General features: G+C 45.7%; 1 protein-coding gene across 2 annotated transcripts in view; it reads right to left on the reverse strand.

The window, feature by feature from the left end:
- Nucleotides 1-12,017, reverse strand: part of TREH (trehalase) — a 281,145-nt gene that overhangs the window by 146,293 nt on the left and 122,835 nt on the right. For both annotated transcript variants that reach the window (XM_085645871.1, XM_085645870.1), the window contains exon 2: nt 7,688-7,872. In XM_085645871.1, the coding sequence (XP_085501997.1) occupies nt 7,688-7,779 (92 nt within the window). In that variant the 5' untranslated portion in view covers nt 7,780-7,872. The remainder of the gene's footprint in view (nt 1-7,687; nt 7,873-12,017) is intronic.

Genomic DNA, 12,017 nt, shown 5'->3' on the forward strand with positions numbered 1-12,017 from the left:
AAAACATGAGCAGTTGCCACCAACTTCAAGTTGGTGGCAACCCATTCGAAAACGGGAAGGGTCCCCAGGGGAGCCCTTCCCCTTTGAGAATGTATGCAAAAACGTTTTTCAAGAGCAGGCAGTGGTCCCACTGACCACTGCCTGCTCTTAAAAAAAGGATAAGAAAACTTTTCATTTTTTATTTTTTTTTGTAATGCATCACGTTCTTCTTTAAAGAAAACAGGCTGCTTTACAAAAAAAAAGACTGCTTTAATAAAAAGCAGTCACATACATGGTGGACTGCTGACCTCAGCAGGCCACCAATCCCTGTGATTTTTGCGATTCCTGATGGGTCGCAAATTACGACCTGCCTCATTAATATTCATGACATAGGTCATTTGCAGCCCACAGGGAATCGCAGAAAGTGTTCAACACACTTTCGTAACAGGCCGTTTTGTGATTTCCTAATTGCGAAGCGCAAGTATACCAGGGAATCGCAAAATGGTTTCTTGTACATCTGGTCCCTGTGGTTCATAATACAAGCTTGATCTAAACAACTTTTGTAAATTGGGCTATGTAGGACGGCTGTTTGCAGAGTGTGTGGAGAGTAGCCCAAGTGGCCGCCCTAGAGATCTCATCAATAAGAATTTAATCCTGGAATGTCACAGTTGCTTTCGCTCTTTTGGGATGACTACCAACACCACCTGACAACAGTACTTCAGAGATGTCAAAGCAGTTTGCAGATGAAGATACTTTTGTACCAACAATGGGATCTCAGCTAGGTAGAAGTTCACCTTTAGGTGATAGAAACATGAGTGATGGATTTCTCTAAAAAAACAGACAACAGTGATTCCTAATCAATATGGAAATCGGACCCACTGTTTAAATTCAAACCTCCCAGATATTCCATGCCCAGTATCTTTCATCTAGGATCACACTGCTAATAGACATTACAAATACCTAGAAACTGACCCTCAAATGGGGATCTGTTGATAGTGCCCTTAAAAATATCATTTGATCCTCGCTTCTGAAGACGCAAATGCCTAATCTGAAGGTCCTCTCGAACTATCAGCCTGTATCAAACATTTCTTATTGCAGCAAATGCTTGGACAGACAGACTGGAACAAAAACAGGAAGAATTGTACAGCTCTAGCAACTATTTCACCACCAGCTATCAGCTTTAAAGCCCCATAAGAAGCAAAGTGGCCACCATAAACAATAAAGGAAGATCTCTATATATATCGCTGGGCAATCCCTCCCCACTTGGCTTGATTGAACTTGACTCAAAAGTGGTCAGACAATCGTCCTGGATAAATAAGAGGTGTTCGTGAAGTAACTGGTTGGGACGTTAGCCTGGGTCCATCGGCACTTGCAATTCAATCCTGTCCCCGGGGGCACTACAAACAACAGAGGGGGACAGTCTCTCCTCTCTGGAACTCGCTCGATCAACGCTTTTATCTGCTAACCTACAGATACAACATTATAAAACTTGGTTTAACCTGTATATTACACCGGCTAAAATTAGTGAATGGGGTGGAATCTCTTTGCACAAACTGTCCACGTTGCCAGGTGTTTGGGGCAGACCTGGTTCTCATGTTGGCAGATTGCCTAGGGAATTTGAGGAGGAATGTAACTCATTTCTTTGAAGCCAAATTGAATTTGCAGATTGAGGTCACTTCCCAATTGATTTTATTAGGGGTTCAGGAACAGGAATCCCCTCTCTCGGCCCAATCCCCCTTTTTAGGTCTCGCCTGGCATAGGCTGCGCGCATGCGCAGTCTCGCTGGCGAGATTTAACGTTATGGATATTTTCTGTAAGGGGCTTTAAGACCCGCCCCTCTTTTCCATTGGCTGGCGTCACCGTTTATGGTAAACGGTGGCCAGCCATTGGAACAGAGCTGTGCATGACGTATTTGCTCGGCTTTTTGAGCCGTCCCACTTGGACGGGCTCACCTGAATTACGTTCATCGCAGAAGGTTTCTTATCTTTATGGGGCCAAACACATGGCCCCATAAAGACAAGAAACCTTTTAGCAGGCGAGAAAGATGAGCAAATACGTCATGGCTTGGCATTAAAATACCGGCCAGCCCGGTGAAATGCTGTTTGGGTGGCAACCCAGCATTGCACTTGTTGCAGTCTCAGTAAAGCCACTTTACAATTTCACATTCTCCATCATTCTTATGTCAGTAAATCTTTCTGAAGAGGGTGATGGGTCACGACTGATTGCTGCAAGCATAGGGTGGTTCTTAAAACTTCTTTCCAGGGCCGCTTGCACATCTGCGCCCGCCCTGGAGCCGCCACTCGCGTGAACCCGGACACTTTCCTTGCATGAACAAGTGCCTTGTTTACTTCCGCGTGCCCCGGCGCACCTCAGGAGACGGCGCTACGCTTCCGTGTGCCTCGAGGAAGCGCAGTGTCCACACCTCTGGCTGGGTAAACAGGCCCAGCCCAGGCACCGGGGGTGGAACTTGGACGGGCCGTCCAAGATGCGGAGATCCTGCTGTGGAGCGAGCTGGCTCCCCTGCGCGCGCCTGGGCTGCCGCAGAGCTGACCAGGGCTATCGAGGCTCTCCGCGCCAGGGACGGCCGTGCTCCGCATTTCAGCAAAAAACGCAAGTGCAAGCCTGTTATTTTTATTTCTTATGGAAATCCTCGAGGGCGGAGAGGTTGGCGTTCGACTGGGGGCTGCTGAACTCGCTGTCCCGTATCTCTGGTGATGGGGCGCTCTTCTTCTGGGAAGTGGTGCGCTGCATTGCTGCGGAGAGTTAGTGTGGCGTAGCGTTAGCTGTCATCCGCAGAGTTCAAACTTTTTTTCTGGGAACGTGCACGTGAGGATCTTTCCCGTGCTTTGTCTTTGCTTTCTGGGACTTGTAGTCTTGTTTTATGTTAGTATCAGTGCTTTAAATGTAAAAAGAAAAGTGCCAGTACTCACCAAATTGATTGAGGGTCTGGTAGGGGCGTGGCTTTGAGTCAGGTATTTAACAATAGCATAATTTTCTTATTCAATGCAAAATCCCCCTAGTGTCCTTCAGCTAAGTTCCTCCATAGGTGCAGGGTGTTATTGTTGCTTTTTACAGTTTTATATAGTGCGAAATTGGCCAAAGGCCATTAAAGCTTTTTACTTGAGAAGCAGAAGTTTTACATGAAAACATAATTTTTTTTGTTTTTATGGCACGGGGAGTTTGCCTAGAATAACAGAATTGGATTTCAACCCCCGTGCCATAAAAACAAAATAAAGTATGCTTTCGTATAGAACTTGCACTTCTCATTTAAAGCGCTTTAATACACTTCTGCCAAGTGTGCGCTATACATAACTGCAAAAAAAAAAGAAGTGTTTGAAATGGAAAAACAGAAGTGCAGGTACTCTGTAACAGAGCATCTGCTTGTTTCTGAAAAGTGCCAGTACTCTCCAATTAAAAGTATTGCGTCTCTCTTGAGAAGTGCAGGTGCTCTCCCTCTCAAAATAAAAAAGTGCCGATACTCAGTGCCGGACAGTACCGGCCTATTTAAAGCACTGATCTCCAGACTTAGAAACCTCTCTCCTCCCTCTTTTCCTTTTCTCTCCCTTGCTCTCGGTCGCAGCTTGAGGATGAAAAATATGTTACAATCTTCAACAAGCATTTGCAATGCAATAGGTCTCGCATTTACGCGAGTTTGAGCTATTGACATTGCAAATGACTGCCTTTTATTTAAGTTTTAAAAACAAATAAAAGACATTGTCATTTGCAATGTCAATAGATCAAACTCGCATAAATGCGAGACCTATTGCATTACAAATGCTTGTTGTTCCTTGCCATGGCAGGACTGTACTTGGCAACAGCCTGACTCGACCCTGCCCCTCCATCATTTAATCAATGGTTGGGCCAGCTAATCTCAGTTTATCACATAGAAAGGGCCATTTATGCCCAGAAAGGTAGCCAATCTCGGAAAAGAGGGCTTCAAATCTGAGCTCCACTGAGGAATTGGCTCGAAACACATGGTGAGAGCTGACCGGCCTGTCACGCATGATATTCCGTAGCATCCAGCTTGTGGTTTGGGGCTTCTTATTGTATTGTATTAGGATTTGAAATATCTTTGACATTTATATATTGTCATTGTATATACATATCTACTGCTTCCACGTGCTCGTTACTTTATCTTTTCTTTTCTGTATTCTGGCTTGGATGGGGGTGATGGGGGGTTAAATTTGTCAAAATTCAGTAAAGATTGTTAAGAAATTAAAAAAAAAAGCAGTTCAATCCTGTGAATGCACACATGTGACCCTTAACAGAGATGTTAAAGCCTGGCCCGATTGCAAATACACCCCAACAACAGAGAAATCTGCTTACAGCTGGATTAAGCAAGTAAATAGCAGAAAGGTAACACATCGAAGAACATCTGGGCTTGGCAACAGTCTGACATTCCTGGTGCTAGGTGATGCGACCTGGACCATAGCACTACACCCCAAGAGCCTGCAGAGGTCTCAGCCCTATCAGAGAAAGTGAATTATTCCACAGCCTTGTTTAAAGCTGATCTCTGCCGCAATTACTGAAATTGACACTTTCGCCCAAAAAACTATTTTTTTACTCATGAAACCAATAACAGCGGATTCCCTTCTTTAAATTTACCATCAAGCTGATGCTAAAATGGCAAAGGAGTCATTTTCAGTAACCCGTTACAAGTGCCTATGCCTAGGATCTGAAAACTGCTGAGGAATTAAAATAAAGCCGACTGACTTTGCCTTACTCTGTGAGAATAATGATCAAGGAAGTCTTCTCATGTCAGAAATCACACCACTGGTTCCTAGCAGAGCAGAGAAACAAACTTAATAATCGCTGCTTCATGCAGAAACTATGGGGGCACTGTAAACTTGCAGAAGTAGGTCTTCTTCTTTCCGCTCCCTACGGATCCAGCAGCTCCTGCGCAATCCATATTTGGCCTTCACAACCGGCCACAATATCACAGATGCGGCATCCAGAATTGGACACTATACTAAAGATCTGTCATCCAGGACTAGTTACAAATCCTAAAGATGGAGCCTCCCAAAATGAAAACAATCCTCAGATGAGTTTGTTTAGAAATAGCCACAATATTGTAGCTTAAACCGGCCACAGTACTCAAGAAGGGGCCAGTGGGTCCTCATTTACGAAAGCTTGGTGTGGGTGCTCACAAGAGGCAAACAACTATCAATTTACTACTTGATAGGCCCTTGGGCACAACATTAAAATGCATTACCTGGCACAAGTGAAGCTTTTAGTAAATAAGGGGCAGATGTGGCCTCCAGAACTGAACAGCATAGTCTAGATTTGACCTGTATACAAGACTCTAGGAAAGGCATCGAGAACTGAAGAAAAAATTGCAGACGAAGTGTCCATAGTTGAGAGAAACTGCTCTGGTGAGGTCAGCGTAAACATCGCCCTACAACGTACAACTGGTCCTTCTCTGCCAGCCATATCTCGCCCACAGTCTCTGATCTCCACTCCACCTCATTAAAGTTTGACATTTTTTTAGGTGATCTGGTCCCCCCTCCACTGCAGTCCGGTGTGACAGAGACATCCCAATAGAAGCCCTTGTCATCCAGCCAGTGACAAACCACTGAAACCCATCGAGGACGCTCGCCTTCCCGGTCAGGAAGCCGTGTTCAGATTCAGGAGACTGCTTTTAAGTGAAAGATGGACATTCTGGTCAGACCACTCTCTCCTAGAGTCCCAGATCATAAATATATAGGCACCAAATGTACAGTGTTCTGTCTCACTTACATGTTCCTGCAGTGCCATGTGAGCACCAACCAGCTTCCGTAACGGTCTAAAGGCCCTTATTTAGAGTATGGGGCGAGATACTCCACCAATCGTGCCGGATATCCTGTTAGCGGCGTCACAAGCGCCATGGTCTATAATGCTCTTGTAATACAGTGGACATTTGTGACAGAGTAGCCTGTATGCCTAACTCAAAATAAGGCGCTACATCTGCCCCCCCCACACCATACTGTTCGTGAACAGCCTTTCATGCTCCAGAGCATGCAGCCCTGCTACAATAAAAATGCCCTCTGTAGAGTGCTTCCTGTTCTTCAGGGTTAGATGACGAGTGCTTTAAATGGGCAGGCACTTTCAGGTATTAAGTACCTGCACTTCTTTAACTTGCAAGGGTGTGCACCAGCTGTTATTAGCAGGGATGTGATACTGATAATTGAAGAGTAGGAAACAGATACTCTGGGTTAATGAGTACCTGCGTTTTTATATTTCGGATTCAAGCACAGGCGCGGTCTCTGCTATTTTGGACACATGATGAAACTGTCATAAAGTTTGGAAGGACACACCCTTAAGCCTCAACGATTTACTACCAGCGAGGTGACCAAGCAGGTGTGTAGCTACCATTAGTGCAGCAGGTGCTGTGGCACTGGTGCTTGGAGCCCATCAAACCCTGATAATTGCTGTATTTTACTAGCCCAACAGCAGCCAAAAAGTGATAACTTTCCTAGTTTTCACCAGGACTCATGGCAGCATTGTTGCGTTACTGCGACCAACTGGATGTGTGACCACCGCTCTCAGGGGGGTTAGCCCTTAACCCGTCTGATGATGCAGCAATTAAAAGCTCTACTTGACATTGGCCACCAAAATCACTTCACAATTCAGATGTGAAATACTGCAGCACTTTTCAAATAAAACACCATAACAAACGACATTTCATCTGTACCTGCAGACACCGTGAAAACCTTTACACTTTGACACCCTATTCTTGGCAATTCGGGTGTTACATTCTAAGTCAAGACCAAAAAACAGGTCTAAGTTAAATTTCATGAGGCAAATGTCTACCAGAGGCACAGTCTTCGGAGGCCCTATCCCCTAGATAACTGGCCATAAGGAATGGATACTGCGGTGGTCACAGTGGCTTCTGCATGCGCCCACATTGGCAGTGTATGCTGGTGCTCTGGGAAACCTGTATACAAAACAGAAACTGTGAGTCAAAGAAAATTAAATGACCGTAACAAAACCACTAAGTAAGTACTGATCCAGATTTATCTGCTGTCAATGAAGTACCAAATATACCAATAGGTGCGTGTGTGTATGTATGTATGAGAAAGATTCCCATCACCCACAACAAGTGGCTCGCTTCATCATTTGGGAACCTGGGAACTTCACCAGAGAACCGTACTCTACCAGATGGACGTAGATATCGGTTCAAAAATGTGTCCCAAATGTATCTGTTGATATGTTAGTTAGATCGAAGGAACCATCAGATAACTAATAGGGAGTGATGTATGCAGTGCTAGTGATAAAGGTATGTGCAAGTTAAAATTGGTTAACCAGGCACAAAATTATTTTTAATGAGGTGCTACCTGGATACCAAAATAAAACAAGACAGTGCTGTAACAGTTTGAAAGGATAACTGTGTTGGAAAAGACTGGTCAACATGTTTCAGCTCTTGGATAGATTATATCCTAGCTTTCGTCAGGACCAGAAAGCTACTGCAGTTATTAGTGTTGTGACTAAAATACAAAACCATTTTTTAGAAAAACATACAACCTGGACCTTGTTTTCGGTACAGGGGAATATCCGAATGAATCTGGGTATATGCCTCACCCCGCCTGGCAACTGCTCAGGTTAGGAGGCACCGCTCTCTCCGTCGGTACCTCTCGCAGTTTGAGCGAGAAGGGGAAACCTGGCACCGAAAATGTACTGGAGCTGGGAAACCCTTGCTAATGGGCGGCATCCCCGGTTTTAGGTGACCTACCTGTCGCAGGGAGGCGGAAGCACAGTTGCAAAGATCACCACCACCAGCCCTCCGAGCAGGAGGGTCACGACGGGCCACTGAGAGGTCTTCATGGTCAAGCGGGGACCAGGCAGTCAGCAGGACCTCGGTCGCCGTCACCAACAGCTGCTGCCCTCGGTCAGCTCTGTCCAACGTCCAAGGAGGGCCTAAAGAGGAAAATGTGGAGATGGTATTAGTGGGGTGTCCATGGGTGTCATTTAGGACTTGCCAGCTGTTGCTGCTGCCACGCCTGGTTTGTCCCTTGCAGCCCCTGCCACTAACTTTGTGGCCCCTGGCCTTAGAGTGGCAACATTTGTGCCAAGACCACAGGGGCAGCTCAACATTCCTTATTGTCTGCCTATTTTTCATGAAACTAATAGTGAATAATGTGTGAGTGAGTGAAAGTCAGTGAGAGTCAGTGACCAGTAGTGAGCGAGACTATGAGATTGAGACCCAGATTTACTATTCTTTGAAACAAGGCCACGCTGCACCAAAGTTGCTGCGCTGTCTTGCGTCAAAGAGAGGGAGAAAAAATGCACCTACTAAGATATAGTGTATTTTTATCTCACTGTGCGCTGGTGCACTTTGGGCAGCAATGCGCCAATTCACGCATCCTTGCGCCATAGTGCAAGGGTGAGTGCAATCTCTGAAGTATAGGTTTTGTACTGGAAAGGGTCACTTCCATAAACAAGCATTTGCAATGCAATAGGTCTCGCATTTACGCGAGTTTAAGCTATTGGCATTGTAAATGACAATGCCTTTTATTTATGTTTTAAAAATGAAGGCATTGTCATTTATAACGTCAATAGCTCAAACTCGCGTAAATGCGAGACCTATTGCATTGCAAATGCTTGTTTAACCATATCTGTGGGACCACAGCCAGACTGGGAAGAGAAACCAGCCCTGGCATTTCACTCAACCCCCGAGGGGGAAGGCTTTGTGGTATTAAGCTCTAGTGGCGAGCACCGCCGCCGCTTTTATTTTGTTACAAGGAGCAGTGACGAAACGAAATTTGGTATGAATGCTGTACAATGGAGCACACATACAAAGCTGGAAAATAGGAGAAATTAAGCCTTTTTCCTCGGTACCATGCCTTGAGGAGTTGCAACATTTAGGTGCAATTTCCTGTTTTTCAACGTTTGTAGATAGGGATTTGTGCCAAAAACCCATGGGTGGCCACATGGGAATGCCCATGGACCACCCATGGATTGCCCCCTTGACACAAAATAACGCAAAGCAGTGCAAAGCTTAATTTTGTGGTACTTTGGGATCCTGTGCAACCCAAATATGTATTCACGTTGGATTGTAAATCCCTCCTAAATTGCTTTGCACCAGGTTTGCATCACAAAAGGGATGCAAAAACGCTGAAAAGCATTAGTAACCCTAGTACAGAGTGTCAGTAAGTATGAGTGAGTATCAGTGAGATTAAGAGTGAATGCAAGTGAGTGAGTGAGAATGAATAAAAATGTTAAGGGGTTCTAGGAGAGTGTGAAAGTGAAGATAGGGTCATGCCACATGCCTTACTGGCAACAAAATCAGGTTCAAAGGTCATATGATATCACTTTCTCTAATATCATAAAGGCCAAAGGGTATGTGATGTCACTTCCGCTATCCCTGGCCTTTAGGTGAATCAGTGTCCATGTGGGTAAAGTGCATTCTGCAGAGTCAGGGGAACTCCTGGCAGCCTAGCAGGACTGTTAACCCTTATAGCACTAGGAGGCAGCACAGGGTGGTGCAGCGACTTCCCAGGCATTGCCCCCTTCAGCTGGAAATAGGGTTACCACCTGTCGAATGTGTGTGCCTTTGTTAAGGCATGCGTGGTTTGTTACGGATGCATTTTGTCCGTAATATTACACCAACTTTAGCCTGAGGGTAGTCTTCACAAGAGGGTCGTTTCTCCTTTCAGTGTCTCTTAGGACTGATTTAGTTGTTGGTGCTTGCCTTTCTCTGCTAAAAATATGTATTTTTACCAGATGTGTTAATGATAGGCCAATAGCGGTGAGGCCAATAGCGGTGAGGTAATCACATTTGCATATGAAAGGCTATCTCTGCCCTCTACTCCATTGTTCTGGTTAGTTATCGACTGCCCACAAGATAACGAGCACTGGCAAACTTCCAGAACTAATACACCCCTTTTCATGTCCCTCAAGAAAGTTATTTCATTATTGTAAATTAGTAATCTATGCCTGTACAATCTTCATCCTATTGTGTTTTTGTGTGACTGACATCTATTGTTTGATTTTACCGTTTCTTGTTTCTCATTTGTTTCTGTAACGTATAAATATGTAATATTCTCCTCATGTAATGTACTTGGTTCTATTGTGAAGCACTGTGACACCTCTCGGTAAAGTCCGCGCTATTTAAAAATGCATTAAATAAATAAATACAAATAAGTCTCAACTAGGAGACCTATTGGCTTCAACAATGCTTTTTACACGCTGTAGAGCAGCAACGCTGCTGAGCAGCACGGTTAAAAATAATTTAGAAGAAAAATAGCTATGCTGCTACACACTTTTTTATATTAAAAAACAAATATTGGAATAGGGGATGGGAGACCAAGGAACTATGGACGGCCATAGAGAAGGCTGTGGTTTTGGGAAAGGATGAGCAAGAGACAGTGGGGAAGAACACGAACAACAGAGAGGGGCAGAAGGGGCTGAGGATGCAAACTGACAATGGCGGGTGGGCCGGATGGGCTGGGGAAACAAAAGGCAACAGGGTGTGGGAGCGAGGGAATGGCGCAGCAAGCTGATAACAAACGGTGGGTGGGATGGGGTTGGGGCAGCCACCTGACAACCAATGGTGGGTGGAAGAGCGGAAGGGGCTATGGTAGCAAGCTAACAACGGAGGGTGGGTGCAAGACGATGAGGCAGAGAGCTGACAACGATGGGTGGGACAGCACGGTGATAAAGGAGTGTGAGTAGGAGGGGCTGTAGCATCAAGCTGACAACAGAGCGTGGGCAGGAACGACTGTTGAAGCACATGGACAACGCAGGTGGGCAGGAGGGGCTGAGGAAGCAAGCTGACGAATAGATGTGGGCAGGTGCGGCAGGCTGAAACAAGCACTGAAAATGCAATAGGTCTCGCCCTTGTTTAATGTAAAGCAATTCTGTTTGTAATGAGGTTGCTTTTTAGCTTTGCTCTTATTAGTGTTTTTCAAACTTTCATGTTCATAACATGCATATGTATGCATATATGTATATGTATGCATTTATATTTGTATTTATATAGATATGCACATGTATATATATGTATGTATATACACATACATATATAAATGCATATATATATATATATATATATATGTGCAGATGTGTGCGTGTATAGAGGTAGAGAGAGGTGGAGGGGTAGAGAGGTATAGGGGTAGAGAGGGGTAGAGAGTAGAGGGGTAGTAGAGGGAGGTAGAGGGGGTAGAGGAGGTGTAGAGCGGTAGTAGAGGGGTAGTAGGGTAGTAGAGGGGTAGTAGAGGACTAGAGGTGTAGTAGAGGGGTAGTACGGTAGTAGGGTAGTAGAGAGGTAGTAGGGTAGTGGGGTAGAAGAGGGGTAGTAGAGTAGTGGGGTAGTAGAGGGGTAGTAGGGTAGAGGGGTAGTAGAGGGGTAATGGGTTAGTAGTGGGGTAGTAGGGTAATAGGGGGGTAGTGGGGTACCAGGGGGGTTTGGGGTAGTAGGGTAGTAGAGGGGTAGTAGAGGGGTAGTAGGTTAGTGGGGTAGATGTGGGGTGGTAGAGGGGTAGTGGGGTAGTGGGGTAGTAGGGTAGTAGAGGGGTAGTAGGGTAGTGGGGTAGTAGAGGGGTAGTAGGGTTGTGGGGTAGTAGAGGGGTAGTAAGGGTAGTACAGGGGTAGTGGGGTAGTAGAGGGGTCGTGGGGTAGTAGAAGGTTAGTAGGGTAGTGGGGTAGTGGGGTAGTAGAGGGGTAGTAGGGTTGTGGGGTAGTAGAGGGGTAGTAAGGGTAGTAGAGGGGTAGTGGGGTAGTAGAGGGGTCGTGGGGTAGTAGAAGGGTAGTAGGGTAGTGGGGTAGTAGGGTAGTGGGGTAGTATAGGGGTAGTAGGGTAGTGAGGTAGTAGGGTAGTGAAGGGGTAGAGGGGTAGTGGGGTAGTATAGGGGTAGTGGGGTAGTAGTGGGGTAGTAGAGGGGTAGCAGGGTAGTAGATGGGTAGTAGGGTAGTGGGGTAGTAAAGGGGTAGTAGGGTAGTGGGGTAGTAGAGGGGTAGTAGGGTAGAGGGGTAGTAGGGTAGTGGAGTAGTAGGGGGTAAGGGGGTAGTGGGGTAGTAGGGTAGTAGTGGGGTGGTAGAGGGGTAGTAGGGTAGTGGGGTAG

Source organism: Triturus cristatus, chromosome 3_1 (genome assembly GCF_964204655.1).
Source record: "Triturus cristatus chromosome 3_1, aTriCri1.1, whole genome shotgun sequence".
Lineage (NCBI taxonomy): Eukaryota > Metazoa > Chordata > Amphibia > Caudata > Salamandridae > Triturus > Triturus cristatus.